Here is a 19720-nt window from a genome sequence, read left to right on the forward strand (position 1 = left end):
TTTACCTATAACTGCAGGGAACAAAAACCTGCCTGTCAATCCTGCGGTGATACTTTTATTATTGTTATTATTTATCTGTTACCAGATTTAAAGCAGATCATGAAACCTCAACATTAGACTTAAGGTTAAAATCTGCCCTTATCTCCAATTAAGGTCTAACAATGTATTGAATGATTAGACTGCGATGTGGCATTTTCAGCTGCTTCAGGCCTTTCACTTCAGGCACAGTGCCAGACAGTTACCACGGTAACTGTTCCCATGGTAACTGTCTCAGGCAATGATGAGATATTCAGAAAAAACTTTAAAAGTCAAATTTTAAGTGTTTTCTGAATATCTCAACAAAGCCTGAATGTCTAAATCCTCAGTCGAAACAAACCAGAAAACTGAAAGATTCCTTGATTTGCTCAAAAGGATTTTGTAATAATATTCTTTATGTTGATGATTTGGGGGCCTTCAGACATTTGTGAAGTTACATCCAGTTTTCTTTGAACCTGACATTCTGACCTTTGCCACAAATACCAGTTTTAGACACTTTTACATCACTGAAGATGTGGAAAGAGATCAAACGTAATCAGCCGCTCTAGTGGATGATTACTGGTCCAAGTTGGAGAGAATTGGACAAAAATGGAACCAAAGTGTCCCATGTTGAAACATTAACCCGAATCATAAAAGCAGAGGCTACATTTTTGAGGGATTAGTCAGTTTTTGAGAGCTTTTCCTGGATTGTCTCCGCCTGGTGACCAGAACTCTTCTGACAATGTCGTCTTCGGAAGATCTAAGGGGTTAAATGTGGGCCCAAGAGTCTCTTGGCTGCTTTTCAAGAGGCAAGCAGCTTCAGGCGGTACTGGTCGCGGCTCACAGCAGCTGAAAGAGGAGGCTGTCTCTACCCCCCCCCCCCCCGGTCTCTGTCTCCATATAATTACACAACGGCTGACAGACATGGTGCTTAAAGTAACAAAACAAAGACAGACTGGAAAATAAACAGCACCTCGGTTATCCGCCAAACGCCTTAGATCTGCACGTTTGTGCTCGGCTTGGTGGAGACAGGAAGTAGCTGATGTTGCTAATTCAACCACAGCTCCGATTGGTATTGATTCATTCCCAGCGACACCAGTGAGTGTGAAGCAAGGATTTCACACTGAGAATTTAAGAAGAAAAGAAAAGAAACTGACAATGCGGATGAGAAACTTTACAGGGTCCACCAAAATAAAAAGTAATCTAAGAAGTGTTGTTTTTGAATTTGGGCCTTTGAGTCAGTGAGAGGAGCTCATTATGAGCGTGATTCAGGATGCAGTTCTGCTTACAGTCACTGACTTATGGTTTTAAACAGTTTGATAATCAATATTAGCATATAAGCTTCTGAAATTGAATTGCTATTGAAATCACTTTAATGGTAAGCACAGTTTCTCCTGCAGCATCCAGTCCCATTAATACATAAATAACATGGAGATTCAGGAATTTTCCGGTGTTTTTGCACCTGTATCACACTGGCACACAGCAAACTACTATCCTGGGTTACTGGGTTACAGGTGGCCTGCGGTCGGTCGGTCGGACGGTCGGTCGGTCGCTCAGACGATGGCGTCTGCTCCGCTGACGGTCCACTCATCATCTTCTGACTCCTTAACAGTTTCTAAACACAATAGCTATTTACACATTTTAAGTTAATTAAATTTCAGCGGGAAAAAAGTATTGAGTCATTTTGTGACCTGTGAGCTTTTGCAGACGTGCTGTTTGAATTAAAATTGGCTTTAGTAGCTAATGAACAATTCCTAAGACCCCAATGTGCTCCAGGTTCTTCGACTGTCGTCTTTCCCTAAAAACTCTCAATGTTTCAAGACACGCGCTCATTTCGAATAGCACCATTGGCAACCACTCCACGTCTAAGCGACGAGTCCACACACAGCGAATGACATCACCAGCTGAAGATGGCAACGTTTCAGATATTTTGGCTTCCGTTATGTACAGCAGGAGAAAGTGGCTCTCATCACAGACCTCTTAAATGAAACCAGGCAGGTAATCCTCAGCATTCCTGACAGCTAGCCAGCGCAGTTATCCATGCAAATGCCCATTAGCTAACGTGGTTTGCCAGGAGCCAAAACTTTCATAAAGCCCTGTCATCAGATCGGCTTCCATTAAGCGTTGTTCTGTCATCAGATGCTGTGAGCAATAGCACGCAGGATTTACAAAGTCCTTTTAGGATTTAAGCCTCATTGTTGACTGGCTGCTTTCAGAGATGGACATTTAATAGCGATGCCATCTGTGACTCCCACACAAAACACCAAACACCAAAAGAGAAATCCGTTGCTGAAGTTTTCAGAGAATTTCATTCTTTCTTTCCCAAATGATAACTGCAGCGAAGATTACCATGGCATTACCATGGCAACTGTAGGTTTCTCCAGGTACAACAGACTTAAACCTTCATCAAAGTCACTGCAGGAATGTAGGAACTCTGGTTTTCCACTTTCAACGGTTCAAACACTCATTTTTTATGTTTAAGCAGAAAATATCTTCAATTAATGGCCCAGGGTGTTCTCATTAACATGATTTTTAGCTCATAATCTGGACAGAGATCACCTTAAAGCGAAGGGGCAGCAGCTCGGGAGCCGGAGGTAGAACTAACATCGGCGTCAGTTCAGCGCGAGGTCAGGGAGGAAGATGAGAGCCGCCTCTGCCGCTCGCCTCCCGGGATCCTTTTTCATTGTCTCCACGACTTTGGATTCCAGCAAAAGAAAACAATTTAAGACAAAAAGACAGAGCAGGCGTGTTTTTATACGGGGAAACCAAAAAAAGAGATGGAAAAGAAACACAGTTTTTGGGACTCCTTCTGCCAGCAGCAACTCTCCCACCCGGATTGTTCCTCTGAATCCCTCCATTGTATGCCAACCACAAATCCCACACTTTGCCTGGAAAAGCAGAGAGGAGACATGACTGAAATATACATAGGAATTTTCAGGGCTTGGATGGGAATGACCACAGATTTTTGTTTGTACTTATAGACGGGAGCACAAAGTCTCAGCCCTTTTGCTTCTCATGTCTTTGCTCACTGCAGCTTCATCCATTTTAGCTCCGGCTGCACGTAGCTTAAATGACCGGGGTTGACGATTCCAAATCTGGGTTCCGTCCTTTCTTTCTTGGGGAGTTTATAATCAAACCCCTCTTTAGTTTTACGGGTAAACTTAATTGCAGGACTTTACCGGCCGCCTGCAGAAGTTCAGGGTCACGTCAAAAACACCGCTGCCTTGAGCGTCAACGCAACGGCATAGTCGAGCTTTTTTGGTCAATATTGTGCTCTTTTCCCTCCAATTTATCTTCCCATTAAAACGGTGTTGTTGAAAGAGTCCGACAGGATGTCATTATTCCGTAAACACAGAACTTTCTCCTCGCAAGGCCCTGCTGAGGTTAGTTGTGTAATCTCTCACTTATGCGCTTTATTTTACCACTGCTGCAGCCACGCCAGCACTGTTTTCCATCGCCACTGATCCATTTTAACACCAGGAAAGGCCGTACTATACGAGCGCACTCTTGAGGAGCTTTTTAATAGCCGGCGACTGCTTTCATTCATTTACTGGCTTTGTGGTTGCAGTCGGGCAGTAAAGAACTAGATTTACACCCAGTTGGCCTGGTTTAAATCACCTTATTGACATTTTTTTATCAGTAAGTAGGATGAATATCATGGAAGTGTCATGCACAATGCAGGGTCATCATTTGAACAATACATGAGACTTAATGATAACTGAGGGTTTTTCCTTGTTTTGAGCCATTAATGGGGGGGGGGGGGGTGCGATTACTGTGCTGGAGATTGGTTTACATCTACATCTGAACAGGTTCTGTGACTCAAGCACCATTTCACTGACTTGACATCAGTTAGACTCGACAGACACCCCCTCAGAAACACCCTGATAAATGCATCCCATTGCAGATATGACAATCCATGCAGCGGATTTAATACAAATATTTTACTTTATTGACAATGTGTGTATGGCATACTTTTAAATGGAAATGTTAAATCATGAGACAGAAACCAGGTTTGTCCTATTATTACAGTTTACATTTAGCATAACGGCATGGAGAAACTGTAACGCTTATATAGAATCAAAAGTGCATATTCTTGTTCCTTTTTTGTTTTATCAATATACACATTACACTATACATAAATAATTGCATTGTAAAAATGACTTAAGTATTTACATGTACAATATACTTTAATATATATAAATTTATATTAAATCTAGGTAGATAACAATAAGGATACTGGGTCAGGAAGGTGGGTGTCAGCCTGGGAGAGTCTGTGTGCTATCTGTGGTTATTGAGCAGCACTTCCAGCCAACACGGACAGGAAGTGATGAACTGTCTGGAGTAGCAGGGACCCCATCCTTTAGCAAAACTGATGCGAACGCTGTGGGGGTCCCAGGGCCCCTCCTGGCTCTCAGGTTTCACGCCATGCTCTGCCATCCAGCTGGAGTGCTCGTAGTCAAACACTTTGAGAGAGAAGCCAGGCATCACTCTCTTCACGCTCAGCCCTCGGGCGCTGGGCGGGTCCAGAGTGGGCGAGTGGACAAACACTGGGTGCTGGCTGCGATTGTACACCCACACGCCGTCCGGCTCCCTGCTCAGCATGATGCCGTAGCCGATTTTACTGCGTATTTGTTGCACGCTGCTGCTGCTGTTCCCTCCACTGCCGTGGCTGTGCTGTCCGTGGCCTCCCGGGCTGCCGCGGCGCGTGTGGTAGGCATTGGCGTGGAGCTGGCTGAGACAGAGGCCCGTGCCTTGAGGTAGGTCGTAGAAAATGTTGAGCGAAGGCTCGAAGGCTGGATACAGTCGACCCACGCGTGTGCGCTGCTCCCAGTAGGCAACACTGCACCAATGAGAGCGATGACCACTGGAAGCGGAGGAGTCGAGGGAGGTACCAGTGTCTGCAGGGGGGAGGGAGGACAGTAAGGTTAAATATCTCTCTATTTTTGACAGAAATTCAACCTGAAAGAGGGACAAATATGTCACATTTTACCCTTTGTTCACATTGGCATAAATGAAAATGATAATTCCAAATTAAAGTGGATCTGTTCCTTTTGAAAAATCTGAACGGCTTCATCAAATTTGGCCCCAACAGGCAATGCTGAGCAGAGGATCTCCTCCTCTGACATCCCTCAACATCTTCTGTCCACGACCCTCCTTCAGGTCTGGAGTTACAGAGGAGTTAGAGAGCAGAGGGGAGGGGGAGGGTGGAAAGCATTCAGCTCTCTGTCAACCTAGCGCGAGCTCGTGAACCCTTGACCCCCCCAGCCCTCATGCTATCAGCTCACATTAACTCCCACACAGAGTGATGCCATTATTTTGCTCCAGAGACTCCATTGACACACAGGATTTAAAGACCCATGAGCCTGTGGCCCCATTCCTTTCATATTCCAGCTTGCACCCCCTCTTCATCCACCAGGGGCCAGGACGACTGCGGCCCTTCTCCCATTAACAAGTTGTTTTTGCGTGAAACCATCAGCGAAATTAGGCTAGGTGCGTTGTGTTTGCACAGCAGCCATTTTCATTTCAAGGCGAGGGGGCAGTAGTACGAAGCGCTGGAATGAGAAGGAGGAGACGTGCGTGTGGGTGAGCGTGTTCCGAACCACAAGTTCACACACACACACACACACACACGCACACACACGCACAAATGCGCTAAATGATGAGATAGGGCCTCAAACAAGCACATGTACACACACAAATTAGGCTTTCTGATCCAAAGAGTGTGACTATAACACACACAAACACACACGCACGCACATACACACACTCTAACAAACACAAAATTGCACTTCTCATCTGAGGCCCACGTGTGTCATTAGTGAATTCCAAGCTGGCAACTCCTGCGCTCTGGAGTTTTTACAGCTCTTCAATAAGAGAGTAGGCTGCACAACTAACAGGGTCTCTCTCTCTCTCTCACACACACACACACACACACACACACACACACTCACACATGCACATAAGCACACACACATGTAGTTTTACAAGTCATGCTCTTCCCTGTAATAAGGCATCACAAACATGTCTGGGGATACACGGGGAGTCTTTATGAGCTCTTGATCAAATTAATTCCCAAGACTTAAAACAAACTGGGACTTCCAAGTTTTGGGAAAATTGTGCATTTAATATTATAAGACGCAATAGTAGGGCAGCTTTCCATCAGTTAAACAAACAGATGAAATGCTGCTGATTTTTGGGAGGAGCACATCGAACAAACGTTGCAGTTTACTGTCGTAATGTGCCTCTTTTTGGTTCCCGTTATCTTCCATCGTGTTAACAAATACCAGAGTGGAGCCTTTAACTGCGACTGGACTTGACACGAGCATGTTTGTTTTGTTAATGCTACCTTTTATGCACTTTTTGCAGACTTTTTGGTGGCCATGGAGATGTTTTGAATTTGTATCCCGTTTATCTCGTTAACAGTATCGTCACCCTCATCTAGTGTTGCGGTAAGAGCAATAAACCAAACTCTAAGTTACAAACTAACTTGAGGTACACTAAAACAACCCAGTAAAATAGTTGGGACTTGTACTTAAAACCCGCTCTATCAAAGAAGGAAAAAGAAGGCAGCAGTATTCTCATGATTAAAAGATGTTGTCCATCCCGGTCCAATGTGGAAACCAGCTCTTGTTTCATTTATTCATCTAGAAACTGCTATGAGGGTACTGGAGACAACCCCAGTGGTAACCAGGTGGGAAACAGGCAGACCGCCAGACCATTCACTCACTCACACTGAGGGCGTCTCAAATTAACCTCATTTGCATGGATTTGGACCAGGCATTCAGAGAACATGCAAGTATAGTATAAAAACTAAAGTAGCAGATATAAAACAATGAGATTTTCTGGCTTCTTCGGGACTCATTTACCTGTTAATGTGTGGCAGGCACGTCTTTTTTTTGCAGCTCTGAGTGGTGCAAATGCTTTTTTTTCATGTTAGACATTTACAGTCTCCAGAAAAGTGACTAAAACTAGTTGTAGGAACATTCCATCACAATTTCCAGCAGTGTTTTGACAGCGTGAGTGGTACGGCATGTCATGTTTAATGTTTCTGGCACCGTCCTCGGTGTCATCCTGCCTGGTCTGGCTATCATCCAGCTAAAGGTATGAGTTTGTGTTGCTGCAAGGAAGACTTAGGATGGAGCAGGGAGGGGGAGGGGGTGGGGCCAAATTCTTCAATGGAATTTTTAAAGACGGGTTCAAGCTGGAGGTTATCAGCGTGTTTATGTTTGAGAGAAGGAAGTCAAAGAGCTGCGTTTTAGCGCGCGGCTTTGTAAATGTGCGTGTCTGCGTCTGTACGTGAGGGCTGGCAGCAATTACCGCATCTTGCAAGCATTTTAGTCAGCCACCATTTAAAGATTCTGTTTACCAATTAGATAAGTAGCCGTTTCATTTCGAAGTCTCTTAACGCCACACTCATCCGAAATGTCAGCCCTGAGCAAACATGCTCAAATGGGAAAAAAATTTGATTAAGTAAATTAGATTAATAAGGGCTTTGTAGTTTTGTGTTTGGGCTAATAAAAAACAGTAGTAATCAAAGTGCAGCTCGAATATTCAATGTTTTTTCAACACTTCTAATGTTATTTAATTTGTTTCTAATTTTTAAAAAATACTTTATTTACCATATGATGTGCAGAACTACTATTATTTAAAATCTCAGAAAGCACCGAAGAGATATTTGTTTCAATATTAACCTGGGACCCCCTTCATGGGCACTATAATGTGCAAGATAATTTTTCTACCTGTATCTTTTCTACCCGGGACAAGTAGGCTTGAATGTCATTTCTATCTGAAATAGAAATTCAACCAATTGAGTCTTAAAATGTACCTTTATGTGAACCCAGGGGTATGGATGCTTCTATGGCAGAGCCTGGCACTGAGCTATGCTAGTGGCTACAACATTTTATGTCATCATGCAAAATGGAATAAATGTTCTCTTCCAATTCTCTGAAACCTCCCAGAAACCTTTCCTTAGCTCACCTTAACCTGCACTTAAAAGAAGTCAGGAGCCAAAAGAGGAAATAGAACAATAAAAACAATAGAAAGACTGATTGAGGGAGCAGGGAAATGAGGGAGAGAAAGAGTGAGGTGAAGAAAACCTGCCAAGCATAACCAGCATCCATGGAAAACTGAAGAGAGAGAAAGAGACTGTGAGAAAGAGAGGGGGAGAGGGAGACCCTTGTCTTTCATCCAGTGCCAAGGATTAGATTCCCCTCCAGTTATTAGACTCTTCCACTGCGCTGAAATAAGTGGTTGGATTGGGAAGAGGGAGGAGGAGTGAATGCAGGACAGACGATAGAATTCATCCACTGGCCATCCTGACCACCATCGATTGCCTTGAATTTGCGTTTATGATTCAATTTCCTGAAGTCCTTTGCAGCATTTTTTGAAATAGGAGAAATAAGAATAAATAATGGAAAGACAAACAAAACACCCCCTGTCTGCAAATGGTAGGGTCTGGGTTGTTTGAGACAACTATCATTACAGGGCAACTTCAATCCAGCAAGCCACATTTAAGCTGGCGTCTCGACTATCTCCACCATCAGAGGACTGCGTTATCGCCAGACACGGGCTTTACAGTGGAAAACACACACACACACACACCACACACACACACACACACACACCACACACACACACACCACACACACACACACACACACACACCCACCCACACACACACACACACACACACACACACACACACACACACGTATACGCTGTAACAGAGGTATTGTGATACCCTTCTACAAAGACATCTGTCCCTGTAAAGCGGCATATAAAAACAACTCCCTCCATTATTTTAGCCAGAGTCTCAGCAACATTTTCTGTGCTTGCAGGGCATCTACGTCACAGGGAAAACGCCGTCCTTCTTCCGGGCAAAGAATCGTGTATAGAGGTGATCTCCGGGAGGAAGAGGGAAAGTCAACAGTTTCCTGTATTTCTCCTTTAAAGTGCAAGAAAATGTAAGGAATGTCTCGGATTCTGTATCAATCACCGAATCCAAGACAGACTTTGTTGCAACCAAGACACCAAGTCTGCGGCGCTTCTTTCTACACAAAGACGATATTTGTAGGAAACATTTACGCCATAGAACTCAAACCGGTGATGCACTCAATCACCCTTTGTATCAAATATGTAAAACATTTTAACAAAATAACCAGTGCTGGAGAATAGAAAGAGATATGGAGTTTAATGGCACAACCATTTTATAGCCTTGATATCCATATATCCTGGTTGTGTCTGCTTGCTTTTTTCAATGTGAGCAGCTAAACGAGAGGCGGGTGGTGCTGGAGTTTAAGTCACGCCTGTATTCTTTGTGAGGTGTCACAGCAATTTCCGAATGAAGTGATTGATTGTTCTGTGTATGAAATCTCCAGCGTGTCTCCAACGATGCCAAACACTGTTTGGTTCAGACAAATGCGTGGCATTCCTGTTGTGTCTGACGTAATCACGTTCATTCATACGTTTTTGTATTGTGAATGAGATCGGGGAAGACAGTCACATCAAAGGGGGAGCTGGAAATGTCTTTAGAGGCAGCCGATAAGCTGATCCGCTGACACTTCTGGATAAGTGAGTTTTGTGCTCCTGATCTTTACCTCTTACATGCAAACGCCGACCCTGAATTCTGTCCATATATTGATGATCACCATGGATGTATGCTCCAGATATGATGAACAGGTACAGTAACAGTCAAATGTGCCTTGGGTTCTAAAAGGACCCATAAGTCGGGATGACTTTAATCTGGACAGAGACAGAAGCAGGGAGAGAGAAGCGGAGCTCTGCAGTTGACAAGCCTCCCCTCCCAACACATTCCTGGACAGGCCCTCTTCCTCAACACTTCCTCCCCCCGTCCAGTCAGTCACAGGGGTCAAGTCGACAAGTCTCTTTGAGCCTCACATGGTCGTCAGTGGCCCTCACTGAATTTTGTACGCTGGTTGGCACAGTCACCTCATAGAAAGACTCTTCAAGTCCAGTTCAAGTCTCACTGTGTGGAGGTTAATTTATGTTCTCCCCGTGCCTGCGTGGGTTTTCTCCAAACCCCTCAGTTTCCTCCCACAGTCCAAAAACATGCACATTAGTGAATGGTTTGTGTGTCATGTGATTGACTGGTGACCTACCCAGTGTGTATTCCCGCCCCATCCCCTGAGACCCTGAATAACAAAAATGGATGGATGAAACTCCACACACCTGCTGTGACATCATGTGGCGTACATACGGTAGCTGGTGCAACTGTTGTCATTCACTCTGCATACGTCACAGTACAGACGTTAGCAACAGTAACAGGTCTGGTACTAATCAGTCCCATTATTATTTGGTTTATCAGAGCTTCTATGGAGAAAGGAACTACCCAGTCCAGCTGGGAATGATCATTTGCATATGGAAGGCTAAAAAAGCTGCTTGTGAAAGATGAAATGCAGTCTGATGACAAGCGGCAACTTCAGTCACTTGGCAGACAGGCGTTTGATGGGCCGGTATGACTAAATTCAGATTAGTGCAGCTTTCCAATGAAACTGTTCTATAGATCATGTCTCTGCCAGGCTTTAAATAGTCTGTACTGCGATTGGTTATGCTCACCTTCAGGTCAACCCCATTGAAATCAGTGAAGTAGTATAGAAAGACAATGGTTAAAGGGACAGTTTCACATGTGTCTCCAGCTTAAATATGGAACTTTGTCCCACTACTTAACAAGTGGGAAATGTGAAAATGTCTCCAGCATATCCTCAGTATTCTCTGAGAATTGGCCTTTAATGGTTTCTTGCAGCCCAAATCCAACAACCAGTTTAGTTAAAGTTGATCCACTGTTGAGTTGAAGGCTATAAATGAGTTAGTCACAGTGACCTTAAACCGCTGACCAACAAAGTCTAAACAGTTTCTCCTTGAGGACAACTGAGACCTTCAAAACGTTCCTGAGATGCGGTGTTTGCTGGCATTGAGCTGAGGTCACAGTGATCGTGATCTTTGAGTCTTTCAGCAAAACTTTCAGGACCAATAGAGCATCTTGCATTTGTGGAGGTGCAGAACTCCTGTATGTTTAAGAATTTAATGCTTGATAGTCAAGTTTGCATCCAAATTATCTATATGGGACTAAATCAACCCAGTGGACGTGATCCCTAAAATTCAGCTACAAATAATTTACCAAAAAATGTACAGAGATCAAAGCACATTTCTTCCTGTTCAAAGTAAAAACATTAAACGATGTGTGTCAGTAATTATCATGGACAAATGCTGTCACACACACATCACACACACACACACACACACAAACTGACTCATCAACAGCTACATCACCAGAAAAATCCTCAAAAATGCTGTTTCCGTCAAAAAGCATTACAGCATTATTACACCATTAATTTAGTGCTGCAACTGGGACTCGGAGCAAAAGCGACATTTTCCAACATTTCAGAGCGCCGGAGTCTGTCGACATCTGCAAAGAATCTTTAGGTTCAGCAGCATGGCAGGATTCCATTAAAAGCCAAATTGCGAGTTGGCAAAAACTCTGAGGGAACAACGGAAAGCCACAGCCAGTCCTGTAATTTAAACCTTATTTTAAATTGTGATGGCCTGACAACATAGACTCAAAGAAAGCGGGTGAGGAGAAGGGTAAGGGAGGCAGAAAAAGAGTCAGAAAGGGATTAAAACGTGTGTAAAACACTGTAAATACAGGAAAAGGTAACTATCCCAACCATTTTAGCCATCTTGTCTAGATTTAGCAGTGTAACGTCTAAGCAGCCGGGTATTCTTCAAGTTACCACTTTTCCCCACATTATTCACTTGCATTTTAATGACTGAATTCTCGGGCCAGAACCAAAACAGCTTTATTTTTGTGCGTGACATAAAATCTGACTGTTATTGTGTTGGCTTTTCTCAGAACGACAAACTGTGTTCAACAGGGATGCAGGAAGGTCACTAAGTGGACGACGGACAAACAAAGACATCACTTCCAGAGTCCTGTCTCGCGCCAGAGCACAGCAACATGCCTTTTTGTTTTACTGATTAAATTTAGTGCAGAGGTTTTATGTATCAAGACCACAACGTTCCTTCAACTTAAAACAACGAGCTGGCACCGACTAATCCATTAAAATGTGGATATTGATATTTACAAATATGCATATAAGTCAATTTAGCTAAGAGCTTGTCAAAAATCCTGATAATAAATAAACATGGCCCCTGTTTGAGCTGCGTCTGAGGCTGTGCAGCCTCGTTGGAGTAAAAAAAAACCCCAAAAAAACAGCCGTGGCGGAAAATATGTGAGGAAATGGCAAATGGTTAATGGGCCAGTGCTTGATGTTGAATTCCATAGTCTAATGTCTCTCATTCAAGCATAAGAGCAAGTGTTGTACACGTGCCAGCAAACAGGCTGGAGGTTCAGGTCACTGAGAGGACCCGTCCCGACTAAGGATAGAATCTCTCTGAACACGCCGTCATCTGTGTTTACACTTTGTCTTTGTCTCATTCTCACCTCTCCAGACTTTCGCCGAAAAGCAGTTGTTATCTATAATACGCTTGTGACCTCTCTTCTCCCAAACCTCAGTAGATCATTTACTAAACCATGCCCAGCAATGTCCACATGGACCGACCCTGAAAGCCTGGCGCGTTCAGGACAAAAACACAGAGAAACTCTAGTTAAACTCCTAAAAATGTTCTCCAGAAATCTCAGTTTAGACCCACGTTTCTTAAGTATTGCGGGCGATACGCTCAAACATGTATCAAGTATCACTCCCCAGAGCCCGAACCCCAGATCCCCCTCCCACCTCTTTCACTCCGAGACCCTTCTCCCCCTCACCTTTCCAATTTCCCAACATTCCTGGGCCGTGCCCCATCAGTCAAAGGGCCAATTCATGGGGTTAATGCTGCAGCGAGTGCAGACAGGGCTTTGAGGCAGGATGTTTGGCCGATACCTTGCTCCGCTTAAGCAAACAAGTCACCAAAATATGATTACGGAGGGCAGAAGGATTCTACTTCAGTACATCCAGGCCATACTAATGTCCACTAAGTATCATTGCTTTACTTGTTTCCACATGTTTCAAAGGCAGCGCCTAATCACAACAAGATGGGCAAATGTTTGACAAGTATAATGATGACATGTAGTAAAAGCTGACAGGGACATCACTTACTTTTTGCTATTGTCTCTTTGTGGATGTTTATGGATATTTAGAATAAGTATAACAGTTAGCAGAGTTAATGCCAAGTTCATACTTGTACACACAGAACATAACCTGCGGTTGATAGCGGACATAGATGTGGAAAGAAGTAAGAAAGTCTCGGCTTTAGTATCTATAGTCAAACATTTTATTTTCCAATGTATAATTTCTAATTCATCCAGTATGAACGGCAGATGACTCTAGATATGCATATAATTATGCATTTCACCATACTGGCAGGTGCTGCGGTTCACTGGCGTAGCTGTATGCTGCAATACCAGGAATGCCCACTAGGCACGACAGTAAATTAAATAATAATGGGTTTTTTTCACTCGGTGAGAAACAGACCTGATCTCCGTCACTGCCCGGCGTGATTACATCGACAATTAAACCACACCATGAACATCGATTGACACTTTCTTAAATCTATAATTGTTTCTTTCGTCATTGGGACAACACAGTCTGTATTTTCCCTTGTAGATAGTTTAGTTATCGAATTGCAGACGTTTGCCTTTTCGTTTAAGGGGATCACAAGAGCCAGACCTGTACTACCATTTCCCTCCAGCCGCTGCTTGTTTGTGACGCTTCAATTTCTGATTCGCGTTTGATATCTGAGAAGTCGCTCTGTTGGGTTGAGATCATTTGGCTGAATTGAAGAATATTACATTTCGTTTTATCACAAACTGGTTTGTGTTCGTGACCTGGAGTGTGAGGTCTTCTCCTGCTATTTTTGCAGCATTTGCCAGCGTATATTGACCTGCTGCACTCATCCTGGAGAACATCAGGTCACCACTTGGAGATTTGTGCTACTCACAGAAGCTGCAGAAGCAAATGACTTTTTACAGCAGCCAACGCCTGACATCAATGACAGTTAATAAAAGGCAGAACAATGATTCCCCCTGTAGCAAATCGCGTGATTAGTGTGTATGTTTTGTTGTGTGTGTGCGTTTTCGTCCCGATAGAACCCCTATGTGAGTACTCTGAGACGATCTTATCACCGAGTCAGACACAAATTCCTCCCTCTCTACCTCCTGTCACACACAGGCACGCATGTACGCACGCGAGCACACACACACACAAGCACTGACAGAGGAACGATCCTTAGGAGATATAAGACTCCAGATTCCAGTAGAATTTCCCTTTTTCAAGACAGGGATGTGGTTTTAAAGGTACCTCGACTGATCGAAGGATAAAAGAGCTGAGGGCAAAGGTATGTATGGGCCACACCCTGCTGCAGCTTTTTTTCTTCAAGCTAGGTTATATAGCTGCTTTCTAAGCAGATTTTTTTATAGATACTAAAGTGCATGTTCAGCTCTTTATTCAGTTTTAAATAAAACATCACAGGCTTTATGTCAACGGATCACCTGCACAAAAAGATCCATTCACTCTTTTGACAGATCGAACAGACATCAATGGCCTTTTTTAAGCTGTAGAAAGTTCTTTGATACGGCCGCCATGTTGGGTTTATCCCCCTGCTATTGTGTCAGCTGTAACTCAAAGAAAGGACTCATAACCTGCAAAACTTTGTGACTAAAGCTCCATGCAGATTTCTTGGCTACGTCTGTTCAGTCGACTCTCTTTCCTCCTCACGCTCTTGGCCTGTGCTCCAGTTCTTGGCTCCAGTGTTCTGGCGTGGGGGCAGGGGATCAGAGACCACACACACATACGCACGCACACACACACACGCACACAAACACACCCAAACACTCCGCACACCTCATCTTGTAACATCTTGGGAGCAAGCGACTGTATTTTGGAATGTCATGAGAAAAACAAGGAGTCGCCGTCTCTCGCTGCTCTGATTAAACACAGATAAAAACTAAAAACAAACTTGCTGCCTTGATGTGAAAAACAGGATTTTTGCACCTTTTTAACCAAACCTCAAAATAGTGTCTTATTAAATAAGGTGCTTTTAACCTTAAGCTGAACACTCGTGCACTTTCAGCTCATCAACAGTGTAACAGCTGAGGCTGAATATGTTGTAATTAAACAATTCTGAGTACGTTAATTGTCAATTTTCAAGCTGAAATCCAAATTTAAGGTGTGTTGAGACTCAAAAATGAGTACAGAGATGCTACAATGTTTAGCTGCATCATTTCTGGTCAGACTCCTCAAAGATGGGCAAGTGCGGGGACGATCTCAGCTTTTCTAATGTGCTCACAATGTGCAGCCTGGGACACAGAAAGCATCCAGAAAAAGTTTCAACTGTGAACTTTGGTCGGTGGGGTGGGCTGGATTTACAAGGCATATTTATTCCACTCACACCACCTCACCAGTCAATCCATCGTTTGATGGGGGTGGGGGGGTTGTCGTCTAATGTCGCGAAGATCTCCCCACCAGACCCCGGCACATAAACAAATAAAGCTCCAGTTTCATCATCTAGAGGGGGCTGTTTCCTGTCCAAACGCAGTGTTCAGCCCCCTCTCCGTTTCCACTCTCCGCATATATACTCACGCACACAAAACTCTACACCTCTGCCTCAACAGAGCTCCCCCGCCCCCAAAATGCCAGCCTCTTTCCACTGCTCAATTGCCGAGAGGAATGGAGGGATTTGAGGGAAGAAAGAGGGGGATGGGTGCTTGTGGAGGCAAAGGGGATTGGGAGTATGCACGGGGATCTTATTGCAGCTTCATCCCAGTGAAATATTTTGCTACGGTGAAAGTGCAGGGGGAGAGAGTGAGACGGAAAGGTTATACCGCCATGGCATCTAGATAGCAAGAGACCCCTAAATCCCAGCGGAGACCTGCGTGCACCACTGACAATGGAAGCTCTATTCAGGGACTTTTGTTTTTCCAAATAGGGTGAAAACCACAAAATATCAACAGGAAGATTAAGGTAGCGGGTCAGAGGATATGCAAAGGTGAAACGACAGGTTGCTTCCTAACTTCTGATTTAAAGCACCGCTCATTTCCTCCAACATACACTCCAATACTGTTCCCACACACGGTTCTGCAACAGTTGTGCAAGGAGCTCACCTGTGTATTCTCTTGGTGCGATGTGAGGTGCACTGGGGAGGGGCGGGGGCGCCGTTTCAGTGTAAGGCAGAGTTGAGTCTAAACATGAGGAAAAAGCAGAAACAGCGAAGAGAGTTCAGGTTGTCGTTCAGCAACAGTGGTAACCAATGGCGACAACGTATGACAAAACATACTGCATACGTTTAAATTAGAGCGAAATTAAATGCGTTTCGATTTATCGGAAGAAGAGTTTGCCTCGCTACAGAGCTTGTCTCTGTTCACGCCATCAGAGCCACACCACTATCAGCTGGAGATGGGACCGTTTTTGTTTCCAGTCTAAAAATGAGAGCATGACGACACTGTCGTTTACTGGTTTTGTTAGGTGGTAGACATTTTTCCAAACTCACCCAGTGGCTTGTGTTCATCTGAACAGGACAGAGTGTATGGGGGAGGGGGTGATTCTGGAAATGCAACAGAAAGTAGGGTCCGGTTAAAGGCTGCCTGGGTTCGGTGGATTAACTAATGCATGAAACTTTAAGCGTTGACAGTGATGTCAATATTCAACAGGTAGAACTGGTAAACATTGTGCTGCAAAGTTATTTTCTCCTTTTCAGGTGAACCTGTATCCCAAAAATGCAGTGTAATGAAAGCAATCTTACTTAAAATAACTAATAGTTATCCTGTTATTGGGGTTTGATGTCTAGGTATTTTCAAACAAAGAAATGCTTGACATATTTGAAATATCTTTAAATAATTCAGCTCAAATACAATTTACAAAAAAGCAATATTAATTATCAGTGTTTAGTCATCTGCATCTTCCACATCCTGACGAAGGCGTTTCTTTTAACTCTTCTGATGACTTTTGCGAGCTGTAAGTAAAGCAAAGCTGCTGCTCTGATACTTGCTCCAGTCCAAAGTGGACACGGATTTGCGGCTGCGGTCCCTTTAAGAGCGGAGCCAGTAATTGCCGGAGTCCTCAGTCAGATACCCAGCGAGTCAGTCTGGCGCCAGGACTATGCAAACTGTATATTATCGGCACTCCTTCACCTAAATAACAAGAGGAGGACCTCCTTGTCAGAGAAAAAAAGAGCATAAGTGCAACTTGAGCGCAACCTTTAACTGGATGATGTGGAAAGCAGCAAAGCTTTGCGCCAGTATAAACTGGCGTTAAGAAAATAGTCTCAAAAAGGAGTACAGGCAGTAAAATAACAGAAGTGTCGGTGACAGCCGTTCGCAGGGGTTTTCCGCGCTGCATTCTGCGCTTTAAAGTTTATAATAGGAACATATAGTAATCGGTTAACACGCCTGTCAGTGTGCGTCTTTACTGGGGGAAATGATCATATTTTAACGTGTGTGCTCTTTTATGTCATTAGACAATTTGCTAAAGCTCTGGCTGTGGTGCAAAATGCATCTTTAGCTGCAGGTAAATAACATAGTTATAGGATATCCATGCTGTTGCTTTTTTCAATGGTGCAACTAAAGCTCTCATTTGGAGGCGGAAAGTCCAAGAAAAGTCGATATTTCACCTTTATGGGATACACTTATTCCCCCAAAGGCCTTCTGACTGACTTGGGCCCCAAGAATTCAGAAATGAGACCCATATGGGCCCGTATGAAGGTGTGGACACTCCATGCTCAGCCACAGCCCTCCCACTAATCGCCCCCCGGTGCTGAAGTGCTTACCTGGCCCACATAAGCGGCTGTAGTGATACGGATTGCAGCACACGTTTGTGTTTTCCACTGAGCCGAAGCTCTGGCAGTGGCACAGCGGTTTGAGTCTTGCTGAGAACGGCAGGTCGCTCCAGCGGTACATCTTACACAAGAGATACTGCGGGGATACGTGATGGGCACCGAGTCGCAGCTCAGCGTTCGTCACCATGACGCACTCACTGGACCCTTTGGTCTCTATAGTCCTCGCCAAAGCTTCCAGATTCCCGTCTTTGAGTCTTTTCAAAAAAGCGTGAGCCGTGCTCCCGAGTTCGTCCTCCCGATCCCCGTGCCTTGATGCGCACTGACAGGGCTCCCCCCCGTCTTTTCTCGAGGCACAATAAGGGCTGCGAGGTCTGAGATCCCATTCCCCAAACAAACAACACGTCACCGTCCTACTGTCTCCATCCTGTCCCTGCTGAGAGCCTCTGTGCTCCGGGGCGCACATGGCACCCCGGTCATCCTCGCTCTGCTCCTCTTCCTCTCTCTCCGCGCCCTCTGTCAGGTCTCCACCGTCTCCGGTCAGTCCCGGAGCCGGGTCAGCGTGCGTCACCGACCGCGGCTCGTGTCTGTGGAGCTTTCCTGAGTGTCTGTCACAGTGACTTTTGCGTCCTCCCTCGCCTCGTCTGCTTCCATCGCGCCCGTCGCTCTCGGTGACCAGACGGCTTCTCCAGAGTCGCCGTACAAGACCTGAGCGTCTCGACTTGAACATACGACAACCTTGACAGTTTTGGATGCGTCCCGTGGGTCCCGTCCGGGTCCCGGGAGATGCCACATCGATTTACACGCGTCACGCAAGACCCGGAGTTGGAGCACGGTGCGCACAACATGCGCAGCCGGTGGTTGCCGTTTTCTGGCTCTTCCGCAGCATTAGAAAATAATAGCTTACTCAGTCATGCGCCGCGTTAAACATCTCGGAACTGCTCGAAGAAGAAGGCTGCACGCAGTCACTGCCCAGTGACCCTCTGTCGGCAACTCAATTAAGCTCCAACTTTTGCCAACCCTCCCACAAAGTGTTCAGCTCCCCAAGACTCTGGAGATCCGGCACACAATCCGCAACGCATAGTTAGACCCCACAAGAAGCTGTATCAGCTTACAGCAACAAAAGGAGCATCAAAAATACAATTCCAAAAGTTTGCTTAAAGTTTCCTTCCTTGTGAAAAGTCTCCCGATCCCGATTTAAACCTGCAGTGAAACCCCAGCGTGACCGCCGTGGAGGCTGTAATCCCACTGCAGACAGAGATGAACGGGGACTCCAGTGTAAAAGTCCGGGACGGATTCCGTGCTGACAAGTTGTTTTAAAGAGAGCTGGAATTACTCCACTCTCCACTCCCCTGTAAGTCTTTTTTGCACGAGCACGCGCCAATACGCACTCACAAACACCCACAGTACCCCGCGCACACACGCGCCCCTGCGTGCACACAGTTTAGTGAAGCCAAGCAGAATATACGCAGTGTTGATTTCCAAAATAAGACTACTACTGCGGCACCAACCAATATCCGGCACCTTAAAAAGAGGTTCTTAAAACGTAATATCGAGGTTTTAAAGAAGAAACAAGCTCTACGTCAGATGAAAACTGCAGAAGTGAAGCCATTAACCACTTGATTTTAAGCATGCAGAATTATTCTTAATATCAGGACTTGCAATTCTACCTTTATTTTGAAACTAAATTGACAGATTCATGCATATAATTCTTTCTCACTTGACTCCCCCTCTCTCTTTCTCTCTCTCTCTCCCTCTCTCTCTCTCGGGGCCCCAGAGGAAAGCTCTGGAGCCATTGGTTGATTCCCGCCATCATGTGCCAGTCTAGACACTTTGGCGGCTGGGAGCCGCACTGATTGTTGCGCAAACACGGTTTCAAGTTTCCCAACTCTTAAAGACGCAACATCCTGTTCTACTGCTG

General features: G+C 44.8%; 1 protein-coding gene across 2 annotated transcripts; it reads right to left on the minus strand.

Annotated features, from left to right (window-relative positions):
* Window positions 1-3941: 3941 nt before the first annotated feature.
* Window positions 3942-19198, minus strand: LOC130521531 (mothers against decapentaplegic homolog 6-like). 2 transcript variants are annotated; one of them, XM_057025131.1, is made up of 4 exons: window positions 17794-19198; window positions 16519-16572; window positions 16133-16210; window positions 3942-4913 (listed from the first exon to the last, which is right to left on the minus strand). In XM_057025131.1, the coding sequence occupies exons 1-4, from the start codon at window positions 18527-18529 to the stop codon at window positions 4294-4296; spliced, it is 1488 nt and encodes a 495-aa protein (XP_056881111.1). In that variant the 5' UTR covers window positions 18530-19198; the 3' UTR covers window positions 3942-4293. The 2 variants fall into 2 exon arrangements, with proteins under 2 accessions (XP_056881111.1, XP_056881112.1); XM_057025132.1 differs by lacking the exon at window positions 16519-16572 and having other exon boundaries at window positions 17794-19197.
* Between the last annotated feature and the right edge of the window lie 522 nt (window positions 19199-19720).

Source organism: Takifugu flavidus, chromosome 2 (assembly GCF_003711565.1).
Source record: "Takifugu flavidus isolate HTHZ2018 chromosome 2, ASM371156v2, whole genome shotgun sequence".
Taxonomy (NCBI): domain Eukaryota; kingdom Metazoa; phylum Chordata; class Actinopteri; order Tetraodontiformes; family Tetraodontidae; genus Takifugu; species Takifugu flavidus.

Coding starts and splice junctions, on each gene's coding strand:
- LOC130521531 (XM_057025131.1), bottom strand. CDS start 18,529: ATGTTCAAGTCGAGACGCTCAGGTCTTGTACGGCGACTCTGGAGAAGC. Junction 16,573..17,793: donor CAGCCGCTTATGTGGGCCAG/GTAAGCACTTCA, acceptor TTGCATTTCCAG/AATCACCCCCTCCCCCATAC. Junction 4,914..16,132: donor CGCACCAAGAGAATACACAG/GTGAGCTCCTTG, acceptor TCCCCCCTGCAG/ACACTGGTACCTCCCTCGAC.